The following is a 24,944-nucleotide window of genomic DNA, read 5'->3' on the forward strand; positions in this document are numbered from 1 at the left end:
ATTAATTCAATTTTAGTTAATTAAGCCACCGACATCAATATATACCACCTAATTCTGGGTCCCCCTGGCTGCCAAACGTTACTGTGGAGGTGGTTTTCTCTTAAATCTAGGTGCCCAATTTAAAAAAAACCTGTCGACTTAACTTTGATCACCCTTTATAATCAGGTGTGAAACACTTCAGTTCAGTTGCCGGGCTCTTTTTGCTTATTCCGGGAATTTTTGTTATTATATATCATGGTGCGAATATCCACGGTGGAAATGCTGCCTTGATAGGTCGCTGAAAATTTGCTGCAAGCAAGTCTCTTACATGCGATGCAGTGATGGCTGCCAGATGATGCGCATGGCACCAAGTGATATGGTGTAGAGACGTTCGAAGACACTCTTGATGTTGAAGCACTGACTCCGACAGGCACGGAGCGTTCCGCAAAGTTATCATTGACTTATCACTTCGGTATTCGAAAGTGAGGCTTTGGCTACTGATTCTTTTTATAATATTGAGATCAAGGCGGCTCTAACGTAAAAAGGAGGCTTCGTGACTTATTCACATCGCGGTAATTATTTATTCCTTGATATTCATTGCATGTCTGTGCGTTTACCCAGCGACGTACTTGATATTACGCGCGGCCATTTCCGTTGGTCCTTATTAAACGCAGGTAGAGTTTGATCAGTGTAGAGGCAATTTTACATAAAAGAGCTGTAGCCGTTACAAGAAAATTTTCGTACTCACGTTCCTTGCAAGTCTCTCCTTGAAAGCCCGGTGGACAGATGCACTTCCCTGTGATGTCATGGCACACGCCGCCATTTTGGCAAACGGGGCACTTCCAGTTGCAACTTGGGCCATAAATACCGTGAGGACAGGCTGAAACACAAGAACGCTACATGCTTTGCTTGTTTTTTCTAATATATTCTGAGTAGATACAGCTCTTGTTTACCAAATATACCTGCATGGCCCGGAGTAGTTAGACACGAAAGAAAAAACATTTTTATTATTATTTTATTTTCAATACTGCCAGTCTCATTCCGAGACCATAGCAGGTGGGCATACAGATGGTACATGCAGGTGGTACGCAAATAAATATCAGCGCAGAAAACAGAAACAGGAATGTAGTGAAATGACAGTCATACAAAGAATAAGAGCGAAAAATATACAAATTTGTTTACTTTTAATTAAATAGGAAGAATACGGTGCTGAAATTCTTGAAAAACACACTTGAAAACTTACAACATGAACACACTTATAAGAAAAAGCATAATCAAGTCACGCTTTTTAACTTAAGACAAAGAAACCAACACCAAAAAGAAGAGAAACTGTGCATGAAATCCAGTGGTACACAGGCAAATAATAGCAAACTTGCAAACACCCCAGTTAACACTTATATACTCCACTAATACGCTTTCACTGGTGGCGCAATGCCGCTGGGGATGCGAGTGTTGCCGCATTAACAGAACATATTTTCTAATTTTGGTGCAAAGTCAGATACCGATTTCGCATTAGTTAAGCAGGGATCTAAACAGTTCCATTCCCTTATTGCAAGTGGAAAAAAGGAGTGCTTGAACGTGTCATTGCGGTAGGAGTACTCTTTCAGTGTGTGTGAATGTTTGTGCCTGGTAACGCGGGAGTCTGATGGACGAATGTACAATGATGGGTCAATTTTATAATGGCTGTGAAGTAGCTGAAAAAGAAATTTAAGGCGCGGTTGTTTTGCTCTAATTGCAAGTGTTTGGAGGCCAGAACTTGCTAACATATTTGTGGGAGAATAGGTGCGCTTATATATATTGTCCCGGGGGTGGAGAAAAACTGAATAGCAGGGCTTTTGTCTTAGTTTAAGTATTAAAATCTCCTACTGCTTCAGGTTAAGGAGAAGAGGAACATGGGTGGTGATGACAATGAATAATCTTTTTTTGGCCGGGTTCGTGGTAGAAATACAGAAATAGAAACTAAACATCAGTGAAATCCCACTCTGTGAAGGCAGGTGACCAGCAGAAATATTTGTGCGTTACCGGGAAAGAATTCACCGGGATTTCAGCAACACGACATTTCCCATTTCTGCCTTGCGGCATTCAAAGTCCTGACGTGTACGGCCCTTACGCTGGGCGTACACGGCCAGATCGTGGCTGGTGGTTTCATTCCGGTGCTCCCGCATCCATTGCAGCTTGTTCTCACGCATACCGTCTTGAAGGCACGTTTTTTTTTCTCTCTGCGCGCAACAAGCGTCCTACCCATAACTCTGATGTAACGCAACTGCAATCACGTCGCTAGGTGATCTATGACGTCACAGTAAAAAGATACACCCATTGGTTCCGTACACAATGACATTTATTTTCTACATCTCTACGCACTGTCCCAGAAAGGCACAGGATGTGCCTTTGTTTAGTTTGATAGGTTGTACACTGTCATCACCAGCCTATCTACGCCCACTGCAGGGCAAAGGCCTCTCCCATTAATATCCAATTACCCCTGTCCTGCGCTAACTGCGACCAATTTATCCCCGCAAACTTCTTGATCTCATCTGCCCATCTAACTTTCTGCCGCCCCCTGCAACGGTTGCCTTCTCTAGGGATCAACTCTGTTACCCTTAATGACCAACCGTTATCTCGCCTTCGCATTACATGCCCTGCCCACGTCCATTTCTTATTAATTTCTACTATGCCCTTAACACGCGTTTGTTCCCTGACCCACTCCGCTATCTTCTTGTCCCTTAATCTTACACCTATCATCTTCCGTTCCATTGCGCGCTGAGTCGTCCTCAATGTAAGCTGAACCCTCTTAGTGAGCCTCCAAGTTTCTGCCCTTTGGTGAGTACCGGTAACATGCAGCTGTTACACACGTTCTTCTTAAGGGATAATGGTTGGCTGCCATTCATTATCTGAGAGTGCCTGCCGAATGCACTCCACCCCATTCTTATCTTTCGAATTGTCTCTGCCTCGTGGTTTGATCTGGGGTCACAACTTTACCTAAGTAGATATATTCACTTACTTCTTCCCCGGCCTCGCGCCCTATCTCAAATCCCTTTGCTATCCCGAGGTTATTGATCATTACTTTAGTTTTCTGCGTATGAATTTTCAGGCCCACGGTTTGACTCTGTGTGTCCAGTTATATTGCCAACGGTTATATTGCCTTCGCATTACGTGCCCTGCCCATTCCTTCCTAATTTCTACTAATATGTCCTTAACACGCGTTTGTTCCCTGACCCACTTCGCTCTCTTCTTGTCCCTTAATGTTGCACCTATCATCTTCCCCTCCATTGCCCGCTGAGTAGTTCTCAATTTGAGTTGAACCCTCTTAGTGAGCCTCCAAGGTTCTGCCTCGTCAGTGAGTACCGTTAAGATGCAGCTGTCATAAACTTTCTTTAGGGACAATGGTAGGCTGCCATTCATTATATGAGAATGTCTCCCGTATGCACTCCACCCCATTCTTATCCTTCTATATATCTCTGCCTCATGGTTGGGGTCCGGAATAACAACTTGACTTAAGTAGATATATTCGCTTACCACTTCCACTGCCTGTACACTGCTTGTACACTGTTTCAAGCCCAAAGTACAGGTTACTCCACCCAAGCGTTGCACAAGCGCACATGAGACACTTCGCTGACTGGTACCGTAGTGAAAAAATGTAAGGCCAATTGATGGCGGGAGAAGGGTCAGCGAAGTTAATATGGGTACAAAGGAAATAAAATCAACTTAAACGTTTACCGTACAGCGTAAAACTGGGGTGCAGGAAGGATTGGGTGAACCAACAGCGGTCAGCAGCGCGACCACACATCTGCGAACGTTTTCCGCCTAAGAAATGCATTGCGAGACGTGAGACATTGTTATAGTTTGGGGAACGCTTACTGCACGAGCACTATCAACAAATAGTCACCTAAGGTACTTGAAATGCTAAAACTAAATAAAAGTGTAAACTGGCTGTACATTATATACCTTATATATCCAACCTCGGCAGCGCTGGCTCGTGGCTGAGTGTTATTCTGGAGGGTTATTCGTGTTATTCGTGGCTGGAGGGTTATTCTTGTTTTTTTGCAAGTTGCAAGCTCGGATCCTCTAGGATACACTCTTTTTTTTGTAAGCTGATTTTTCGTTTTTGGGCGATGTTTTCTATACTGAGTTGGCCATTTAGGGGCAGTAAGGTTCACTGGTCTAGGAACGAATTCACAGAACGCGCGCAGACTGACACTGACGCGCTAGCGAGTTCTCATTGGCGTGCTGCTGCCTCAAGCAGCTTGCGGGCAGTGGGCACTGGCCAGAATCAGCACACCCTTGGCCTGGTGGGAACACGCTTTTTACGATACAGGCATGAGTGAGAAAAGATCTAAATATGGGGAAAGGTGCATGACATTTGAGCGTATGAAGTGACGTGGAGGGCGTTCATCCACTGTGTAGGCCTCGGCTAGTGATTGCGGCGATTCCAAGCTGTCCTGGTAGGTTTATCTGAGGCGTTTTACAGCCGAAAACACTATGCCCATTGGTATGACACGGTATGGCGAAAATTGAGATATCGAGGATGCCCATTCAAAGATAACGTCCGATGCAAGCACGTTGTTTGAAAAAACCGAAACCAAAACTTATTTGAATGCTATTCTTGGACATTGTCCATTCAAGAAGCACCTTTCCTTGACGTCACTGCGGTTATTTGGTGCGGCCGCCGCAAACCGCGCATGGTAGTTTTCTTCTTTCAGGTTTTATAAAATGAATACCACCTTATCGCCCTGAAAACGATAAAAAGTGGGCTTATTTGAGGCAGTCTACGCCGTGTAAGCAGAAACGGGAGCATGACAAATTCACTTCACTGCCCGTTTAATTTGGATGAGTATGTCCTTGGTCGGTACGTGTGGGCTGAAGCCATACATGGTATTTGTAAAATTATTATGATCTTCAAGGTATGGTGGGAGGCGAATTCGTATGATATTTTTAAAACATTTTTCCACACAGGACTAGGGAAATACGTCTTAGGTTCGCTGGTGCTAATGGCTTCCTACAGGCCTTGGAAGGAGTGTCATATCGGCATGCTTCCACTGAGAGGGTATTTTTCTCTTAATCCAATGATTAATAATGCAATTTAATAGAGCTTCTAAAGCTTCACTTTGGAGATTTAGGAGGAGCTTATTTGGAACTTTGTCCTTTCCCGGTGTTGTGTTCCGGGTGAGGCTTGAGGCTGTGGCTGGAATTCCGGCTTCCGGGAAGGGTGCATTCAATTCGGGGTTGGCATCACCCGTATATTATGGGAAAGGCTGCACGATTTGGGTACCATTGCCTTTTGATGGTTTTTGGGGATCATAGAGAAATTCCGCCTCTGTTGCCGGATAATTATGAATAAGTCGCCTTAACTGGTGGGATGTGGCCGACTTTGACTACTTATTTCCCATGAGGAATCGAAGGAGGTGCCACGTGCGGCGGGAGCCGAGGGTTCCCTGCAATTGCGTAAAAAAGTGTGCCCTGTGTTGATGACTTAGAGTTCTAGCATAATCGGCGGCCTCGTGCGTCAATCTGGCTTTTCTGAAACGTAATTTGTGGTCTGTTTTACGGTTTTTTCATCGTTTAATAAAACCCCATTGGGCCTCCCACAGGTGCAAAAGATCGGAATCTACAGCAGGGCAATCTCGCATGAGAAGGAATTACATTGTTTGTTGCTGAACAATTTCTACCATTCTGTATGTGCTATCTTCAATTGATTGAATGCAACTCGTTGCGAGAATTCACGGCATTCCTGCCCAGCTTTTGTGATTGAGTGTGATGACGCGGATTTAACTGAATAACGTAAAGGTGACTTGCCAACGTTTCTGAGAGACATTCTCTTTTCAAGCCATGCGTTAAAGTGAGATCCGGAGTTTTATTTCGAGAAACACTATTCCATAGCCTGCTCGAAGTGTCTGGAGCATCGCCAAATGCACGCTAGTACTTCAAATTGCACCGTAAAGTTTCTGTCCTTTTTGTTTTCCATATGATAGCCCCAAGCCGAATGTTGAGCATTGAAGTCTTCTACTATAATCAAAGCGTGCCCTTTTGTGCGCTGTTTGAAGGTTTTAAAAAGGGGGTCAATCTGACTTAGGAGAACCATCGGAGGGCTATAGATATATACTAGGAACAGGCTATTGTGATTTTGCTTCGGCGGGAGTAGCTCAACGAAGGTGAGTTAATGGTTGTGGACAGAGTGTGGACTTGCGGCGCTTTACTTGCCTGGACAAGTGTCGCTGCCCTTTTTTGTTGATTCGTGGTGTAAGTTGTGTAGCATTGGTGAGGAACTTTGTTCATCTCCGTTTCTTGTAACGCAATAACGGTGGGCGAATGTTGGGACGCGTAGAAAGACAGCGATGCATGTTTCCTGCGATATGAACGACAGTTCTATTTCTAAATATTGTTTCTTCGTTCTTCTCCTTTCTTTGTTGAGCTACTTGTGGGCACGGGAGCAGCGCCAAAGGCGTCGCACTCAACCGTGTGTTTTTTTCCACATGCAGCCATTGCTTGCATTCGTCGTCTTATGGCTGCCCTTGGTATCCTGGTGTTCCGCCTGCTCGTACTCACTACCGGCAAATCTGACTGAAAACAGCCACTACGCACACGTGCAGTTCCGAGGCTATCGTGAGAACGCAAGTTTCGTCGACACCGGAACGTGGATGCAACTCGACCACACAATCTTCTCCGGCCTACATAAACGAGGCGCATCCATCGGCAGGCTTCATTGGGCACGGCATCAGGGCCAACGGCGTCGCACTCAACCGTGTTTTTTTTTCAACATCCAGGTTTGTAGCAAGTATACATTACACGCTAGGAAAAATTATAACCATTTTTTTGCTGATGTTCCGGTGCCCACGGGTGTTTTGTGAGACGGTTGCTGAGTGTTTTTTTTTATGGCGCCTTGTTGCGGGGTTCAGGCGACATAGAAAGCAACCAACGGCCTACTACTGTGTTGGAAGCACTGTTAGAAATTGATCCATGGTCCGATAACTCTGCTGAAAAGATGTAAGATCTGTTTCAACTGCTTAAAGACACTCATGTACGGTCAATGCGAAGTTCCAAAAGTCAAGCTGAATTAGTTACGGAAGTAAAACCTATTAAAACTGGCCAAAAAGTAATTGAAACAACCATGACGAGTATACGAGACCAGTTGAATCAAATTGAACACAAGTTCAACGATCCGGAAAACTTTCGCTAACCGACAATCCACCGCGGAATTATCAATTCAAGAACTAATCACACAAAATTACGTATTAAAGTTGCGTCTAAACGAGCTGGAAGACCGGTCTCGTCGTAACAACTTCCCTAAAATAGCCGAAGCTCCGGTCACACTAATGATGTTTTTCAAGCTTAGCTAAACGCGAGGGGCAGTGGCCGAGCAACAACACCTCGTGTTTCTTTACTATTCACTAATATACAAAGCATTTTCAACAAACGCAATTTATTATCCAGCGCAAAAGACACATGTTATGCACACATAACCGCACTAAACAAAACCTGGCTTCCTACGCATGTACCCTATTCTGAAAGTTTTGTAAGCGCGTCGGATTTTACAGTGTATCGTTGCGTCAGGACGGAGCGCAGAGGTGGCGGAGTTTTACGAGCTGTTTCAAGAGATATTCCTTCGTCTATCATTGATGTGCGCAGTGAGTTACAAGTAGTCTTTTCCTTAATAACGCTTGATCATATCAAATATTCATATGTGTGTGCTACCGCTCGCCATCTTCGTCCTCTACATTGTCAATATAGTTATTAGTCTATTTCCATCATATCCATTGTTACTCCTTGGTGATTTCAACTTCCCTGACATCAAGTGGCATACTTCCTCTCCGATTTTATCACTTTCTTCAATGCTCTCTAAAGATTTTCTAGATTTTTGTTTAGTCTTCTCGTTGTCACAGTTAGTTACTCAACACACCAGAGTGTCATCTAACACTACAAACACCCCTGATCTTATTTTAACTACCCACCCAGACTATGCTTCAAACATTACTTGCTTACCAGGTATTTCTGACCGTTTACTGCTCGTCTTTGACATAAACGCCACGCCTCCAAGACGCACTAGATCAAGAAAAACGATTTTCGACAACAGTAAAGCCAACTTCAGTGCCATTAATAGTGAATTATCCGAATTTTTTGACGTATTCCTGACCGACTTTAACAACCGTACCGTCCAGTCTAACTGGGATATGTTTGCTGTCGGAGTTATTCGCCCCACCGTAAAGCACATGCCAACCTACACCATTACCAGTAACGCACAATCCCCGTGATATAACGTCACTATAAAGGTCATGCCTTTATCGTTCAGGTAAGTTTTCAACTACAAACGCACGATGGGCCGCTTATAAAACCGCATCTAGTGATTAAGTCAGAAAACTGAAACACTCCAAAGATAATTTCATTTCTAACGTACTGCCATTTATGTTAAAAACAACGTTACCAACTTGCCCAACTTCCCATCCTGCTTAAAAAAAAATGTAAGAACCTTTTGGCGCGTTATAAATCCCTGGAAAGACGATTCCATTTTATCGCAAGATTAGTTCGGTGGCGCGGTTCCCATAAATCAATGTGCGACCGCCCTTAACCACACATTTGCCACCAGTTTTTCTAAAACATGAGACATTCCGCTACCTACTACCCTTCCCTATAATTACCCTATTCCACCAACAGTAGCGGACGTCCCTGGTATCGCTTCTCCTATTAATAAATTCGGCAATCATTCCTCACCTGGTTACGATTCTATCAATACCAAATACTTAAGAAATACCGGAGAAATAAGTTCCATCATATTAGCTAACGTTTTCCAACAATCACTTGACACTTCTACTCTCCCAACTGAATGAAAAATCGCGAAGGTGGTCCCCATTCATAAATCTGGTAGAAAGTGTTCCCCCACTAACTATCGCCCCATCTCCCTAACCAGTACGTTCTGTAAACTACTACAACACGTAATATTAGCAAACCTTGTAAATTTCTTCGAAAGCAACTCATTCTTCACAACAGCTCAGGATGGCTTTCGCAATTCATACTCTTGTGAAACCCAACTTATATGTTTTACTGATAAATTACTCGGTATTTTGAACAACTCATTGCACGCTGATTGAATTTTCTTAGATTTCTCTAAAGCGTTTCATAAGGTCTTTCATAAACTATTACTTCATAAATTAGCCAACTTAATCTTGATCCTAACGTGCTCAAATGAATTGAATCCTTTCTCACAAATCACTCAAAATCTGTTTATGCAAACGGGTTTAATTCTAATTTTACCCATCACACTCTGGCGTTCCTCAGAGATGAGTAATTGGCCTTTATTATTTTAAAACTATATTAATGACATTTTTCTGTCCCATAAATTCTAGTATTCATCTATTTGCTAATGAATACGTTATTTTTCGTGAGGTAAACATTATAAATGATTACTGTATTGTTCATTCAGACATTAGCAAAGTTGCTAACTGGTGCCGTGTATGTTAATGAACTTATCATCAGTAAGTGTAAAGTTACGCGCGTGTCCCGAAGTGGTTGCAGTCAATTTACTAGAATCTAAATGACACACCTCTTGCATCTACTACTTCCTACAAGTACTTAGGCAAGCACATAACATCAAATCTTACTTGGGCACTGCACATCGAACCGATAATCAGCAACGTTAACCGCACGCTTGGGTACCTACGCCATAACTTTTCCAGAGCTCCATCCTCAATAAATTTAGCCCTCTAAAAAACATGAATTCGACCTAAATTAGAATATGTTTCTTCGATATGGGATCCCTGTTACCACCACTTGATTAAATCGCTTGAACGAGTTGAGAATAATTCTACACGTTTCATATTTTTTGAAATTACAACCGCACTGCCAGCATATCTGGAATGCTGGCAGTGCGGTTTGCCTACTTTGTCGTCTCGAAGAAACGTGTCCCGCCTATAAACATTTCATAAATTATGCCGCCATTCCATCTTGCACAACGCACTTATTCCACAGCCCCAATATCTATCCCATCGCTTCAATAAATGCACAATGTTGCATTATCACTTATACTAATGCAGCTGCACAGTTGTTGTTGCCTCGTTATTCCCGTGAATGGAATCGGCTTGCCCCTGACATTGTATCTATGAATGATAACCAGCATTTTCGTGAAACACTAGCTAGAACTGCATACTCAGAGTCCGCTTAAAGCCCGGACTACATGGAGCGTTTACGCGACGAATAGTCGACGAACTTCGCCCGGCGGCGTCCGCTGGACGCCCGGCGGCGGAAAAACATCGTCCGCCGCCGATCTAGCCGGGGCAGAAAAAGTTCGTCGCCGTCGACGGCAGCGGCAAAGCGTTGCCAAACATGGCGGCGCCCTCTCCGCCCGCTTCACAGCAATAACAGCTTCGTCGCTAATCCCTCAATGAGATATCGTATTCTAAACCGTTTACTTCGGATTAAATTTGTCCACTCTTGCCCTCACATCAATTTTCAAGCGACAAATAGCCTTCTTTTTTCAGATAGAAGGGCGTTTTTCTAGCTGTTAAGACTGACGCAGTAGCGTTTGTCGTCGTTATAGCAACGGTCTCGCGAGATGTGGCGAAATGATCACAGTGTGGGCATTCCCCGGAGAAGGCCGGATTGAAGTGCTTTAGTATCGCCGGGCACAATACCATGTTAGTGTACAGCCGTAAGAGCCAGCGCTCGTCAGCCTTAGTCAGGCCCGGCGCCGGAGGCGGAAATCGGAGCTTGTTCAATTTGTACATCGCTGTTATGTCGCGAAATGAGCTGACCGGGTTAGGTTCTGGATCGTCAAGAGATGGAGGGCGAGGAGGGTCCCGGGAATCAAGCGCGCGGGCTGAGGCATCGGCAGCCTCGTTACCACCTAGTCCTGCGTGAGCTGGAGTCCAGATGACGGAACGTGTATTTGGGCGGTCCATATAATAACAGCCCTTGAGGATTCGAGCAGGGCGAATGGTGATGCGACCTTTGGTAAGATTTTGGCACGCACTCCGCGAATCGGTAATAATGATCCGAGATGCGGGGTCCGCTGCGGCGAGAGCGGCTGCCGTACTTTGCTACATGTAGCGCAGAACATTCGGCGTCGTGACGCGGCTGCTCTTCCGCCCCGCGAACTTCGTCGCGAAAAATCGCTCCATGTATTCTAGCCTTAATGTATTTTTATTATTAGCACGCTGAGAGTTTGATTGTAATCGTGCTAAGGCTGTATTCTGTTGTTTTTTTTCTGTTCACCATGTACCATGTCTTTTCAATGTAAACCACCCCCCTCTGTAATGCTATTTGGCCTTGAGGGTGCAGTAATTAAATAAATAAATAAATAAATAAATAAATAAATAAATAAATAAATAAATAGATAGATAGATAGATAGATAGATAGATAGATAGATAGATAGATAGATAGATAGATAGATAGATAGATAGATAGATAGATAGATAGATATTAAATAAATAAATAAACAACTTTTGATGGATTCGGAGTACCCACAGGGGTCGGTCACCCTCGTTGCAAGGCTCCCTTTCGTCATCAGTAGTCATGGCTCTGTTCGATAGACTAGGTGGGTTGCTTGGCTGCTTGCCGTGCGCCTGCTGCTCGAATTGCCGGGGCAATGCTGCTTGATGTACTTACGGTTTTTCCTTTTCACTAGTTCTGCCTCCTCTTGTCGTTGTTCAGGCGTAGCAATGCGGTCTTCCCTAGACTTGGCCCACGTTTTGCTCTGATGTTGCTGTGTTGGTGTTTGGCGCAGATGTTGCTGTGTCATGGGGTCGCTTTGTCGGTATTACCTGCTGCGCTGCTAGGCCGGTCAGCAATTTTTCGATGCGACGCTTTAGATGTTTGGTGCGAATTGTCTGCAAATCGAATCGCTTCGTGAGGTTGGTGTTTCTTGTTCTAATTGCTGAAGAGGAGGGTGATCAGTGACTGCCCACATGGTGTTATGTTGGAGTGGGAGATGGGGAAAATCTTGCTGTTATGGTATTGGTGAGGCAACTATGGACGACGAACTGCGGTGTTGCATTGGCTGCTATCTGTGAGCGTTGTTTGCGACGCTAGACGAGGTCACGCTTCAGTGTACGCAGATGGGCTGGCGAGAAGGAAGCATTTCCCCAAGGGCAAGGCGTTCCCGTGTGGGGATAGGCGGCGGGGGAGGGCGAAATTTTTTCTGCATTCTTTTCTCGTGGTTGGGTGGGAAAGTCCGCATGACTTACATTTCGATGAGCAGACGTGGTCTTGGGGAGGGTCACGTTCATAACTCGGCCCATACGGTCACGTCAGGCGTCGGAAAAACGTCGCGTCGGTGACCGATGCTCCACACAAAGTGCAGCACTGAACCGATCGACGATACGGGCGGCATCGAGTATGCAGTCCGTGAGCGCGAATTGTTGCGACGTTTCCATCCCGCCGCTAGCAACCAGTTGTTACATAAAAGAAGGCGTCTCCAAATTAGGCTCCGATGCCTCCGTTATGCGTAGTATCGTTGTGAAGAGAGGCCAGCCAAAGTTTCTGCCTTGCTAAGGTAAATGGTTTACTGACGAGAGATCAGCCGAAGCAATACAGAAAAAATACCCTCTTCGGCGAGGTTACAGTACATGACTCGAGCAGAGCGACAGCATGAATTAGCTGCTCCAAAACAAAAGAACGATCCACCTAGAGGTCGGGTTTTATGCAATCGCCACAACGGCTCCACGGCTTCTCCCAGTGCTTTTTGGACACGGCGCGAACGCAGTACAGACACACACAACCCTCTTTCCAGAGTTCGTAAAGGCGGGCAGTAGCGGCGCTCGTTAATCTGATAGAGGGGACGAGGAGATCTCGGCAGCGGCGTCTGGCCGCCGAGACAAGTCGCTGCACGAAGCGTTTGCCGCCGCCTAAGTTTGAATCACCGACAGCGCGACGCTCGCGTCCCGGCCGTGCAGAGGCATGTTGTGATCTGTCCTAGGCAGGCTTGCACTCGCAACGTGCAGGACGCGCGAACATGGTAGCGTTGCGCAGGATTGTAACCGGTTGTGGAAGGGGACGTGCGGGCCTTCAAAAGTCACTGCGGCGGAGGTCGATTTTTCAAGCATTCGGGCTGGCACTATGCGGGCGCCTGATGACGCAATATTATCAGGCTGTTGATCGGCGGCAGATGATCAGCCGCCACGGCAGCTGCAGCGGCGGCTGATTCCACCATGGCGATAGAAGGCCTAGGTGTGATGTGCAACATGGTAAAGTATTCAAGTGACTATTGCTGACGTGTGGACGGTCCGATGTAATTGGAACTGTGTCAATCGACGAGGCGTGACTTTGAAAAGCAGATGATTTCAGTTACATCAGGAAATCTGCAGAGAAACAGCATAAAGGCGCTGGTCATGCCGGGACACCATGGAGCGTGTGTTCTTCGCTGGGATGCTTCTTCGTCGAGCAAGCGCCGAGAGCGCTACATTTGATGTAATGAATACGCGAGGGTACACTTCGCCTGCGTAAGGGGTTGGGTGCCGATGATAAAGCCTGCGACAGTAAATTAAAACTTCGCGTAACTACTCGCACATGTGAACTCGAATGATGCGGAGTCGGGTACTCCTGAAGAAATTTTATGCCTAACATATTATTATGCGTCAAAGAGAAACTTACTGCGTACAATCACCCTGAAGACGCCCCGGCGTTTTCCGAGCGCAGTAACACCAGGGCCTTGGGCAATGTACACTCCGCTGTGGTGCAGGTTGACTGTTCGTATGTTCCTCTGATTCTGATTGAAGTCTCCATTGTTCGGGAGCATCACAAGTATTCCAGAAGAGTTAACTTTGGCCCAGTATCGCACAGTGAGGTTCACGCTTTGTCCAGGTACAGCCTGAACCCGTAGAGGTACAGAGTCGTTCAAGCTGGCGGTGACAGTGTAGTTCTGGGGCAGGAAAGTAGGATTGTCTGCGCGAGAAAGGAACATACATAATTGAAGTGAGACTTGTAAATTAACTCGAGAAAGTGAAAGTCGTTTTTAACGGAGAAGCGGTTCAGCACTTTGTTGATTCCGGCGTTTCACAAAACTCAGCATAACAATATAACGAAAAAAAAATCACCGGCAGGATTGAAACCGACGTCAGGTAGATCAACAGTGTTAGAGCCAGTCGTCTTACCCACTCGGCTACGACAAGAATTCGTTATTCGTCTTTATGACATGCGAGATTACGCTGAGGCGAGACAGTACGAGGAATACATAGTCAAACAAACAAAAAATACCCTGAAGTCAGGAGGAGCACAAATACATCAATATTCAGGCAAACACACACGATCGTTTAAAAAAGAGAATCAGTCAGGCGGTTGGTCATGCGAATTACTGTGTACAAATGCCACAGTTTTACAGAAATATGACCTTGTTGACCTTGCCGGCTCAGCATACCTATCACATAGGCGACATCGCCACAGGCTGTAAAACCAATCAACACAAACATGTCATAGTGTGAGTCACCAGGAGAGCCAAATGGAAAAATCGGATTGACTAAGGCGTAATATCGAGGTCTTTTCTGAGCGGTCGCTGCAAAATGTCCCAGAAAAAGACAGCATCTCTACAATCTACCAAGCAGGGATCAATTGTCTTCGCTCGAGAACGGAGCATGCAGTCTGTCTACCAAGTGAATTTCTTTTTTAAGCAGTAACTTTATTTGCACATAAATATGCTTTGTGCCGAAGGGTAAACATGATTCAGTGGTAGCTATGACAGCGCCTGTTTCGCTTACATGTTTTGAGTAGTGGGATGACAATGAACATAAAACCAGGAAAAAACGCTCAACAAAGAACAGGAACAGTAAAAACAGCAACACAGGCTCTACAGTAACATAGGCTGAAGGAATTCTGTGGATCTTATAGGCCTGTGCTAACTTCTCATACTCGGCTGTGAGGGTGGGGATAGGAATCAGGCCACCTGCTGGACAGAGAACACGTGATAGTGTACACGTTGTACCCGGGGGCGCCTAGTTTAAGTGTGCGAGTTCCGTTTGTTCGTTATGCTCCTTCGATATTCCTCTTCTTCGCCGTTATGGCAACAAAGATGGAGTAAACGTCGTTGCGGCCGCGAAGAAGAAGCTAATAAGCTGCAATTGTGGAATTAAACCGTTGTGAAGATCGTAAATGTTGCGTGCAGCTTCACTACCTTCAATTCTCACGCGTTAGTGTGAGCTTCCGTTATTTTTTGTTAACATCTGCACGATAATTACACATGGAGTCTGGTTTAGTACACTAAAATATCCGTGATGTAGGCTGGAGAAATCTCAATACATGTACCGCACCTCTTTGTTGTGTACTCAGCAGACGACTCGGCTGCAGTTATGGGTGTCGGCAGGGGGGTGCAACCGGGGCACTTGCCACCCCCCCCCCCCTAAGCCACCAAGGAATCCGTTGCCCCACCCCTTTGCCCTCTCCCTCTTTCCACTCAATACAATGGGTTTGCCGCCCTCAACACAAAATCCGGCCGATGCCCATGGCGGCAGTCGCAGGACGTGGACCCATGCTTAAGCGATGTTAGACACGAAAGATGTGGCGCTCATTTTAGATTTAAGATCGTCGCCAAACAATAAGATAACTCAGACACGCGTGATAAAACGAACTGATGGAGCTAACTGTAGTGGACGTTATAAAGTGCGAGATGAGGAGGGTGTGTAGCTTTCGCATCATTCACTGAGCTATTTTCCGCGCCAACCATTCCTTTCTGCTCGCCGTACACACGCTGAGTGCCCGCCTACGTGTAAGAACCATTCTGATTACGGCAATGGCAGACTAGTTGGGCCTTTTGGGTTTCTTAACTCAGCCTCTATTTCTATTTCGCGCTCAAACACCACCGGTTCTTTTCGGTATTTCCCATTCTTCGTGCTCACTAGCAGTCGTGACTAGATGTGGGGCTGAGTGGTATTGCTCCGTATAATCTCCTCACCATGTGCCTCCCCCGCCTTTACTCGGTTGGCGAGAGCGCTGGTGCTGCAGCTCTTCGATCGATCAAGTTACGCTTGACACACCGACTAGGCTTTAGCTGCAAGCGGCACTTCTGTTTGGTGAGGAGGCCTCGTCACTTCTTGTTAGGATCTATGCACCATGGGAGGACGCGTAGGAGACTACGTCACATTTAAATCCCATTGTGAAATTTTTCAAACTCAGTCAGAGCAGGTCTATAAAACTTTACGCAAGAAAAAGGGAGAGAGAGAGAAAGCGAAGGAGAGAGAGAAGTAAAATGTTTGTGTGTGCCGAAAATGAAGTAAGAATTGAGATGGGTAGGCGCCTTCATTATTCTCTTTCCCTGAGTGGCGGTAAGCGGCCCTTGAGCCCTGGTGGCAGCTTCAAGCATTTCTACAGCGTTCAATTGAAAGTCCGGATCACAGCTGAGCAAGACGCTCTCCAATTGCTCTGAAGTACGAATAGAATATATTGCAGAATAGTTATGTTTTCCAAAGACGCATGCTCATAAGAAATGTCGGTGGCTAGCCCCCTTGGAGCACCATTTACGCTTGTCGTCACAGAGCTCAAGGTAGTAAACGACAGTAGCTTTGAAAACCGTAGTGAATTATTCTCCTCGGTTGAGGCTGTACAAGTTGCAGCAGAAAAAGGTTGCAGTTAAAGAAAAGCTGCGCTGAAGGGGGGGGGGGGGGGGCTTACCTTTTGGTCCGTAAAACATAGCAGGTGAACCGACGTTGGAAAGGGTAGATCTTTCTACCAGGCACCAGAACATATTCGTTCTTGCTTGTGCCCAGTCGTCAGCTGCTAAAGCAAGGAAGTAAGTCCCTGGAAGTTTGGAGAATACGCCGTAAACAAGTTTTGCAACGCACATATAGAACAGGATAATAATAGTATTGATCTCTGTACTTCCCTGCAACTTCAAGACCCGTTTCTACTGCTGTATACCTGTGTTGAACCGCATGCGATATATTTTAGCAGTTTTCTTTGAAGTATGCAAATGCCTATTGAGAATTGGTGTACAAGAGCTGCTCGCTGTCGCACGCGCAAGCACACACACATATAGTTTCAGGGCGGCGTATGTTTTTGCAGCTGAAAGGTTATTGGAGCATGTTTTTTACTTGTTCGAATGGTCTCTATTTTCAGCGTGCCCTACTAAATTGTCTTGCAATGGCATTCTAACCCAGGCTTTGATCAAGTTCTGTGTCTTTCTATTGGGCTGAAGACAGGAATTTTAGCAGCTCTTACCTAAGCAGGCACATTTCGATAGCTTAAAAGGTGAAGACGGCGTGTCGCACCGAAGGAGTCTTGAACTACCGATCACGTCCACTAGCCAGCTTTACTGTACTGCTCAACAATATTTTCCTCGTTCTATGGTAGCCCCGCCCGATTCCCGCTTATTGGCTAACTAATGCCCCCGGAGGTGGCAAGAAAGATGAAATCAGAGGTAATCTAGTGTAAAGCTGCCACCCTGAAAACTCTCCCTGAATTCTCACTTTTCTTCAACCGCTGGCATTTGCTCAACATCTCCGAGCACTCCGGATGTTCTGAGAATAATACTACATTTCTTCCTATTTTAGCATTGCCCAGAAAACGTCAAATGTTTCTTGATGTAGTTACCGTTGCTGGGTTCTGGGTGTAGGTTGATGTTGTTTTTGAATTTGGTATGTTTTATCGAGTAGCCGAAAGAGATTTTGCGATCACTTGGGCCATGACATTCCAGCTTCGATGCGAAGTTGTCATTGTAGATGAAGTCTCGGTGCAATGCCGTGATGTCGAGCACTTCCTCTGCAAGTAAAAAAGAACCCACGCTGAAAGTTTTGCACCTATTTTTAACGAGTTTTCAGGTTTGCTCAATCTTAATTATGAACCTAGTGGTAGCAGAAATCTATGGCAGCAGAAAACGACCAAACTAGTTCGTATTCATTAGAGGAGCCAATAATATCTTCGGCCCGGACCTTAATTGTACTTACCCAGAGAAAGGCGCACACGCTTGATGTGTACTCTTTATCATCACGTTATTATTCTTTCCCTTTATTTTTACAGTCTTTTTCCAACTATCGGCTTTAAATAACAGCACCGGAAAACCCGAACAGTGCAGAGTTTCCCTGTACGCGAGATCCTCATTCTTTCAGGGCCACACACAGCTGATCTATGACGCAACAACGTTCAGTGGCATAATACGATATGGCTGCCAAAAAATGCAGTGAATGTGTTTTTCCTTTATCAGAAAAATACTTCAACTGTTCATAATTTAGGAACTGTGGCGCGACTTCTTTACTTAATGTAATGCTGTGACTTCTTGCGAAGTCAGACTATTTAAGCCCACGATTTAAAATTTAAAACACCTATTAATATATTTCACCTATCCTCACGGTTAGATGTACAACCGGTATGTTGTAAAGAGAGCAGGGGCTCGAAAGCCGTGCCATTACATACATTCAACCCGCTAACGCGTTTGCACGCACACTTCGGGTATGTGCTACTCAGCGCGCATTAAAATGTTACGTCTTCGACATTGTAATTGTAAGTTCACGAAAGTAGGCTATCGCATTTAGGACTCTTGCACCAGCATCGGTCCCTTTGTGGCTTTTTCCTTATAAGTGACTCTCTTCTACCCCGAAACAGCTGACGTGAACCATACAATGTGGGGGTGCCCCGGGCAGCCTACTCCTATTTCCCTCAAACGAACTACGTTTGAGCAGTGGGTGGTTGTCACGCAGAGATTGTTTTTTTTCCACACCAAGAATACCCCAGGCAGGACTAGGGTTGGTACAATACAAGAAACATGACCAAAAAAGGAAACAACACAGCGGCGGCACGAACTAACAGGCAAATATACAATATATTACGGTACAAAATCTAAGTCACAATTCACAAAAATTTTCAATACACCTTAGCACGTTTCCAGACTTGTAAATGTGACGTCGTAGTTCGTTCCATTCTGTTATTGTGCGAGCAAAGAAAGAGTATTTGAAATTGTAGCTCGAGAAAAGATAGGAGTGAAGTTTTGGGAATGATATCGTCCTGTGGACGCGAAGATAATGGAGCAAGAATGTTTAATAGGTCTAGTGCACGTTTTTACTGGATAGATAGATAAGAAATTTTAGTCTTGCTGTTTTCCTGCGATTTTAAAGTTTGAATTATGTTGTCACTAATCAGTTAAGTTGTGGAATCAGACTGGCGAAATCGGTTGAAAATAAAACGCACGGCTGCCCTTCGGGTTTTCCCTAGAATGTTAATACCTTTTTTAGCATGCGCATCTCCCAACCCGCATGCATATTCCAAAACAGACCTGAATGATGTATTGTATGCTAGCAGGTTTGTACTGGGGGAAGAGCTTTTGAGTTTATGCCGTAGCATGCCCAATTTCCTACGTGCGGATGAACAAATCTTTTCAATGGGGGAAGACCAAGTTAGTCTGCTAGGGATTGTTACGCCAAGATATTTGTAACTTTCTGTTAGTGAAATGGGGATTCCTTTTATACTGTACGGGTAAACAGATGGCTGTTTCCAGTTAGTGATGCACATGAACATAGTTTTATCAGGGTTTACACTCATTTCCCAGCGGCGACACCACGTAGTTATTGCTTCTACAGATTGGTCCAGCGTTATCAGGTGAACGCCTACAAAGGAAGACATAGTACAGTACTGGGCGGATTATGTTGCAACGACTTACGACGTATAGGCTGTTTCCACGCTCCACCGCTGCGTTTTCGTCTACCTGACCATAAACATGCCCTTACCACCATGAAATAGTTGCTTGTAAAACAGAGCCTCACCGACACACAATGGGAACCGCGATAGCCCGTAAAAGTGAGGCATACCTTTTATCCGCAGTGACGTGAATTGGAAATATCCTTGTGGGTAGAATGAGCTAAAAGAATAAAAGGGTAGAAAAATGAGTTTGTCATCAAAATTGTCAGCATCATCATCACCATCACAATGTTAACCGTCACGGTTGTTGCCGGCACCATTAGCACCATTGCCTATTGATTTAAACCGCACAACGGCGGCGGCCGCTTTTCTGATGGAGGCGAAAAGCAAAAACGCCCGTGTGTACGAGATTTCGGCGCACGTTAAAGATCCCCAGGTGGTCAAAATTAATCCGTAGCCCTCCACTACGGCGCGCCTCATCGCCTGCGTTGCGTCGGCGCGTTAAACCCTACAATCAATCAATAAACCGCACAACGAGAACCGACCGCTATACTTCCACCCACTCTCAACCGGTGTAGTCCGAATCCTGTCTTTTCCTATAAAAATTATATTTGCAGCCCTCCCCCCCCCCCCTCCGCCTCTTCAGCGGGTTGTAAATAATTTTGTACAAACCCTTCTTCGATCTACTCTCGATTCGTAGATTTCTTCCTCATGTCGTAAACGATGGCTGGGTTCCTCTCTGCTGTAACTCTATTAGTCCCGTATCTGCTGCGTTCGCTCCAGTTGTATTCTCTCACTTCTAATCAAATTAAATCAAATATTCATTTTTCTTTGGTGACGAATGAACCTCTGCGACGCAACTCGCCTTCCTCAATGCCCACTACAACAGTAACGGTCTTCCGCCCCCTCTTGCCACTTACTTGTTGAATGCAATACATCCCTCCTGAAACGTTCCATATATACGGAATTATGGGAATGCGGAGTACATTCCTAGCATGACACACAGCCGCCACAAAACAAGAAAGATTTTTGACAAGCACATGAGAACTAAACAGTGCATAGCTGTCGGAAAATTTGACACCTGTTTTACGTCTGTATGATCACTAGAACAACGAAATCATTGTCCGTATGAATTCAGTATATACGGAGTATACAGAAGTCACACGGAGCGTGATTTCGCTTATTATTGAAGATAAAAACACGAAAACTTTGCCACAGGTTCATATTTTGCGAATTCATAAGATTTTCCTGTTTGTGGGACTAGTATCTACTTTCAATACGGTTGGGGGCGTAACACTCCGTATGAACCCCGTATTCCCATAATTCCGTATATATGGAACGTTTCAGTAGGGATGTTTGCTGGTTTTAATTGAATTTTGCCGCGTTTGGACTGCTTCTGAGCCATTTGTTAAAACAGCATATCTCGCATCTCTTCGATACCGTGCTTTGCAGTTTGCCGTCGTGGGAACTAATCTAGCGTCTATTTTTATTTAACAAGATACTGGTACTTTCAGTTATGTACCAGTGTTATGCCTCCGTTATGCCCTTTGTTTTCTTTCCGCTGATGAATCTGAACTTGCGCAAGCCATGGAAGCAGTTGATTTCCAGCGAAGCAGATACACAGTCATTATAGTGCCCGGCCGTCAAGTACTGGAAGCACGAGACGGACAGGAGGACCGACCAAAATTTTCATGTAAGGTAACCCAAGCAAGGCTACCGTCCTTGAAGGGGCCATAAATAGAAGATACATCATTGTTGATGATTGATTGATTGTGGGGTTTAACGCGCCGACGCAACGCAGGCGATGAGGCGCGCCGTAGTGGAGGGCTCCGGATTAATTTTGACCACCTGGAGATCTTTATCGTGCGCCGAAATCTCGTACACACGGGCGTTTTTGCTTTTCGCCTCCATCAGAAAAGCGGCCGCCGCGGCCGGGAATCGAACCCGCGACCTCGTACTCACAACTTTGTTCAGTTTTAAAGAACTTTCCTTTGGTAACTCCCCGAACTCCACTGAGCGGCAAAAGACGTTTTAGAATGAAAAAAAAAAAAAATGTTGCAAACCGCTGAAAGTTTACGTTATAGTGACGTTATATGGGCAGGAATGACGTAACGAGCCTAAATTTATAGTTATAATCGTGTTTACTGCACGTTATCATTCACGTGGTACGATCAAACGAAACTAGAGGCCCCGGTACAATCGCACAGTCGTATTTTTTGCGGTGGCTTAGGTAGGCAGTCGCGAATTGAACCAACAAGGTTAGGTGACGTCACACAGAAGCTGCCGGAAAGTTTCCGGGGGGTCGCCACTGCTGCGTCTGCTTCCTTTACAATCTCCATTATTTATTTGAACTACAAATAAAATTGCTTCCATCGTTGTCAAGACAAGGCGGCGTTTTTTGTGTACCAAAGTGCGTTTTTTCTTCATGGTCTCCTTAAAGTGCCCGCTCTGGCTGATGTATCGCTGCTTCAGCAGCGCGCCTCTTCTTAAACCGTGTTAGATACGCCGGTGTATGTGCATTTGCGATTAACGCCATCAATGTGGCCTGCATTCCGGAAATGGTGCTCGTAGCCACATAAATTAAATCTGTTGAAAGGTGTGCTATGGCTATCGGAGCCGCTATATTCGCATGCATGGTCCGGTTACTTCGGTTTCTGAAGGCACAGACAAACGATGCTCCTATACGGTTTGGCGACAGACCCTGTGTTTCACTTCTGATAGCACATGCTCGTTTTAATTGGTTGGAAGAAAAGTGGCTGACAACTCATCACAAAAGCTCTTGGTGAAGGACATCACTTACTCATCTGACGTCACACCGTAGCGCATCGAACCCCTGAAATCTGAGCGCCTTTGATTATACAGCATTAAAGAAACATTCCACGCCGATGGGTTCCATGAAGATATCCGTAAGTCGTGAAGAGCACTCTTGCAGATGGATGATCCCTAATGCAAACAAGGAATAAAAAAGGAAATAATTTGCAAGTGACTGAACAAACACAGTTTTCAGTAATGGAGAGGTATGCATACCTCTCTAGATGACTTTAAATTGCACCGGGTGTATTTCATACGCGTCACTTTGGTTGCATACCGCTGAGCAGTGACAGCACAGCGGCCCGTGCATCGCGCTTTTCTTCTGCGTTTTGGAGGTTTTTTGTTTATGCTTTTCTTAACGCCTATCTCTGGCAGTGTTGCGGAATGGGCGTCCCCATTCCATTCCAATTCCATTCCGGGGAATTACAATTTGACTAAATTCCATTCCTTTCAATTCCTCGGAATGCCGGAACGTCGCCCATTCCCACTCCGGGAATTGCCGGGCAGTTCAATTCCATTCCTATAATTCCTCAACGTTTTATCGGGTGATTATCAAGTTACCAATGAACCCACTATTAAACTGATGTTATTACACGCGTTAAGAACTGCTAAAATACGCAAAACACGTAACCAAGGTCTAGGGATAGTGGCTTTGTGGCATATCTCGTTCAGTGCAATCACCCTACTAAATCCCACAGGGGCAGTTCTCCAGGTAGTTATTATAGTATTTGCATGGTCAGCACGTATGTACGAGTTGCAATGCTTTATTATTGTTTAAGTGTGAATGTGTTAACGCTAACGCGACGACATGTTCTACTTTTTGTGTTGACAAAAGTATGGTTGAAGAAGACATTATATTCCTTAAGCAGTTAACACGCGTATGGAGCAGTTGTGAGCATGGTTAGAACTACAATTTTGTTAACAAGGAAGAGAACCTCCGGATCTAGTGGTATCAGTTGGAAGAATTACCGCTCGAGCACCTTTTCCTGCCTTTGCACCAAATACGGATCACGGGCCGCACAGGTCGTTAGGCCTCGAAAGCACGGATAGGTTCAGAACTTCCGGTGTTTGCGTGTGCGTAGGTAGGTACGCAATGTCGCCCTTGCCGAAAAGCTTACTTACGTGCGTCAGGTATCATCCACTGCGCACAAGGGAAAGTTCGACCAGGCTGTGCTTAGAGTATGCGCGACCTTTGTATGGGTGTCTCGATGAAAACCATTGCGCCGGGAGAATTCTTTTTTCTTTCGTTAGTGTATACTGGGATAGTGCATTGGTTCGTATACTAATCTGCGTCTTGTTTTTTTTTTTTTAGAAATTGGGAGATTGTTCACACTTTAGCACCACGCAACCTTTGGCTCTAGCTAACTGAAGAAGGACTTAGAGAATGCGTTGCTGCCTTGGACTCAGCAAAACTGAGTCCAAGGCCTGCGTAACTAATTGTATAACTGAGGCCTGTAGAACTAATTTGAGGAGTTGCATGCAGTGGAATAGCAATGAAGGTCCCCCAAGTGTCCTCTGGTCTGAGCGATCAACCGAAAGAAAAGATGTAAAGGAAAATGATAACGATAATGACACGTTCGGCAGCCGGTCAGTCTAGTGTTGTGGAAATCCCTACGCCCTAAAAAAGTGCGTAGTTGTCCTCGTTGATATATTGTAGGGTTTAACGCGCCGACGCAACGCAGGCAATGAGGCGCGTCGTAGTGGAGGGCTCCGGATTAATTTTGACCACCTTAAGCCGAAATCTCGTACACACGGGCGTTCTTGCTTTTCGCCTCCATCAGGAAAGTGGCCGCCGCGGCCGGGAATCGAACCGCGACCTCGTGCTCAGCAGCGCAATTAGGTCTCCTCGTGAATTTTATATGCTGCAATGCAGGTCTCAAGCTGCCTGAAAGGTCTAAAAAAAGTTTATTTTGGTTTCATTCATCAAAATTACGTAACAAAATGGTGTGAGCCAAATGGGCGCTTCGCCGTTCAGTTCTGAAAACACGAAGTGTAAATGACTGCTGCTTCAACGATGACTTCTAAAAAGAAAAAAAGTAAACTAATACAGTTGCCTTCTACCTGTGTGTTGCGCTTGACAAACGAGCTGCTTAAAAGAGGTGTTTCAGAGCCGGTTTTGCTTTGTCTGTCACTAAAAGAGATGCCGTGTAAAACACGCAATCCACGTCAGCTGACGTCACATTTACAACGGAAACTGCCCTTGCGAGTCGGGAAAGCAATGGAAAGTGGCTAGCATTCGCTTTCCGTTAGGTCGGGACCGTTTAGGAACAAAGCTTGCAGGCGCAGGCGTGACCGCAGTTCCTATCGCATGGGCTCTCCTGTTTCGGGTGGATTCTCGAATCAATATTTTAGGCCTTCGTAGACGCTGCTTTGGGCAAAGGCGTCCGAGTGTCTTGACAGGAGGGCCAGTATTGCAAAACGTCCTGGGGGAGGAGGGGGGAGCGCGAAGGTAGATGGGGTGTAAGCTGATATGCGAAATTTCGCAGTGAACACAAGCACCGCGCCAGCGTCCCGATGACGGCAAGGTGGGATGCGATCACCGACGGTTCCGGACGCAAAAAACAATAGTGAAGCGTGGGGAGACAGCTCGCAGCCGGGGCGAAGGCGCCGCCAAGGTAAA

General features: G+C 45.5%; 2 protein-coding genes across 3 annotated transcripts in view; both read right to left on the reverse strand.

The window, feature by feature from the left end:
- The window catches only part of LOC144162554 (protein sidekick homolog), a 92,794-nt gene extending 70,319 nt beyond the window's left edge, over positions 1-22,475 (reverse strand). The window contains exons 1-6 of the mRNA XM_077693143.1: positions 22,314-22,475; positions 19,684-19,733; positions 17,477-17,644; positions 16,559-16,684; positions 13,553-13,843; positions 728-859 (exon numbers count right to left, since the gene is read on the reverse strand). Coding sequence (XP_077549269.1) covers positions 728-859; positions 13,553-13,843; positions 16,559-16,684; positions 17,477-17,644; positions 19,684-19,733; positions 22,314-22,378 — 832 coding nt within the window. The 5' untranslated portion in view covers positions 22,379-22,475. The remainder of the gene's footprint in view (positions 1-727; positions 860-13,552; positions 13,844-16,558; positions 16,685-17,476; positions 17,645-19,683; positions 19,734-22,313) is intronic.
- Positions 1-24,944, reverse strand: part of LOC144162553 (receptor-type tyrosine-protein phosphatase kappa-like) — a 616,238-nt gene that overhangs the window by 187,050 nt on the left and 404,244 nt on the right. The gene's annotated exons all lie outside the window — the stretch shown is intronic.

This window comes from Haemaphysalis longicornis, unplaced genomic scaffold, assembly GCF_048455015.1.
Source record: "Haemaphysalis longicornis isolate Haplotype H1 unplaced genomic scaffold, Haemaphysalis longicornis Haplotype H1 scaffold_12, whole genome shotgun sequence".
Lineage (NCBI taxonomy): Eukaryota > Metazoa > Arthropoda > Arachnida > Ixodida > Ixodidae > Haemaphysalis > Haemaphysalis longicornis.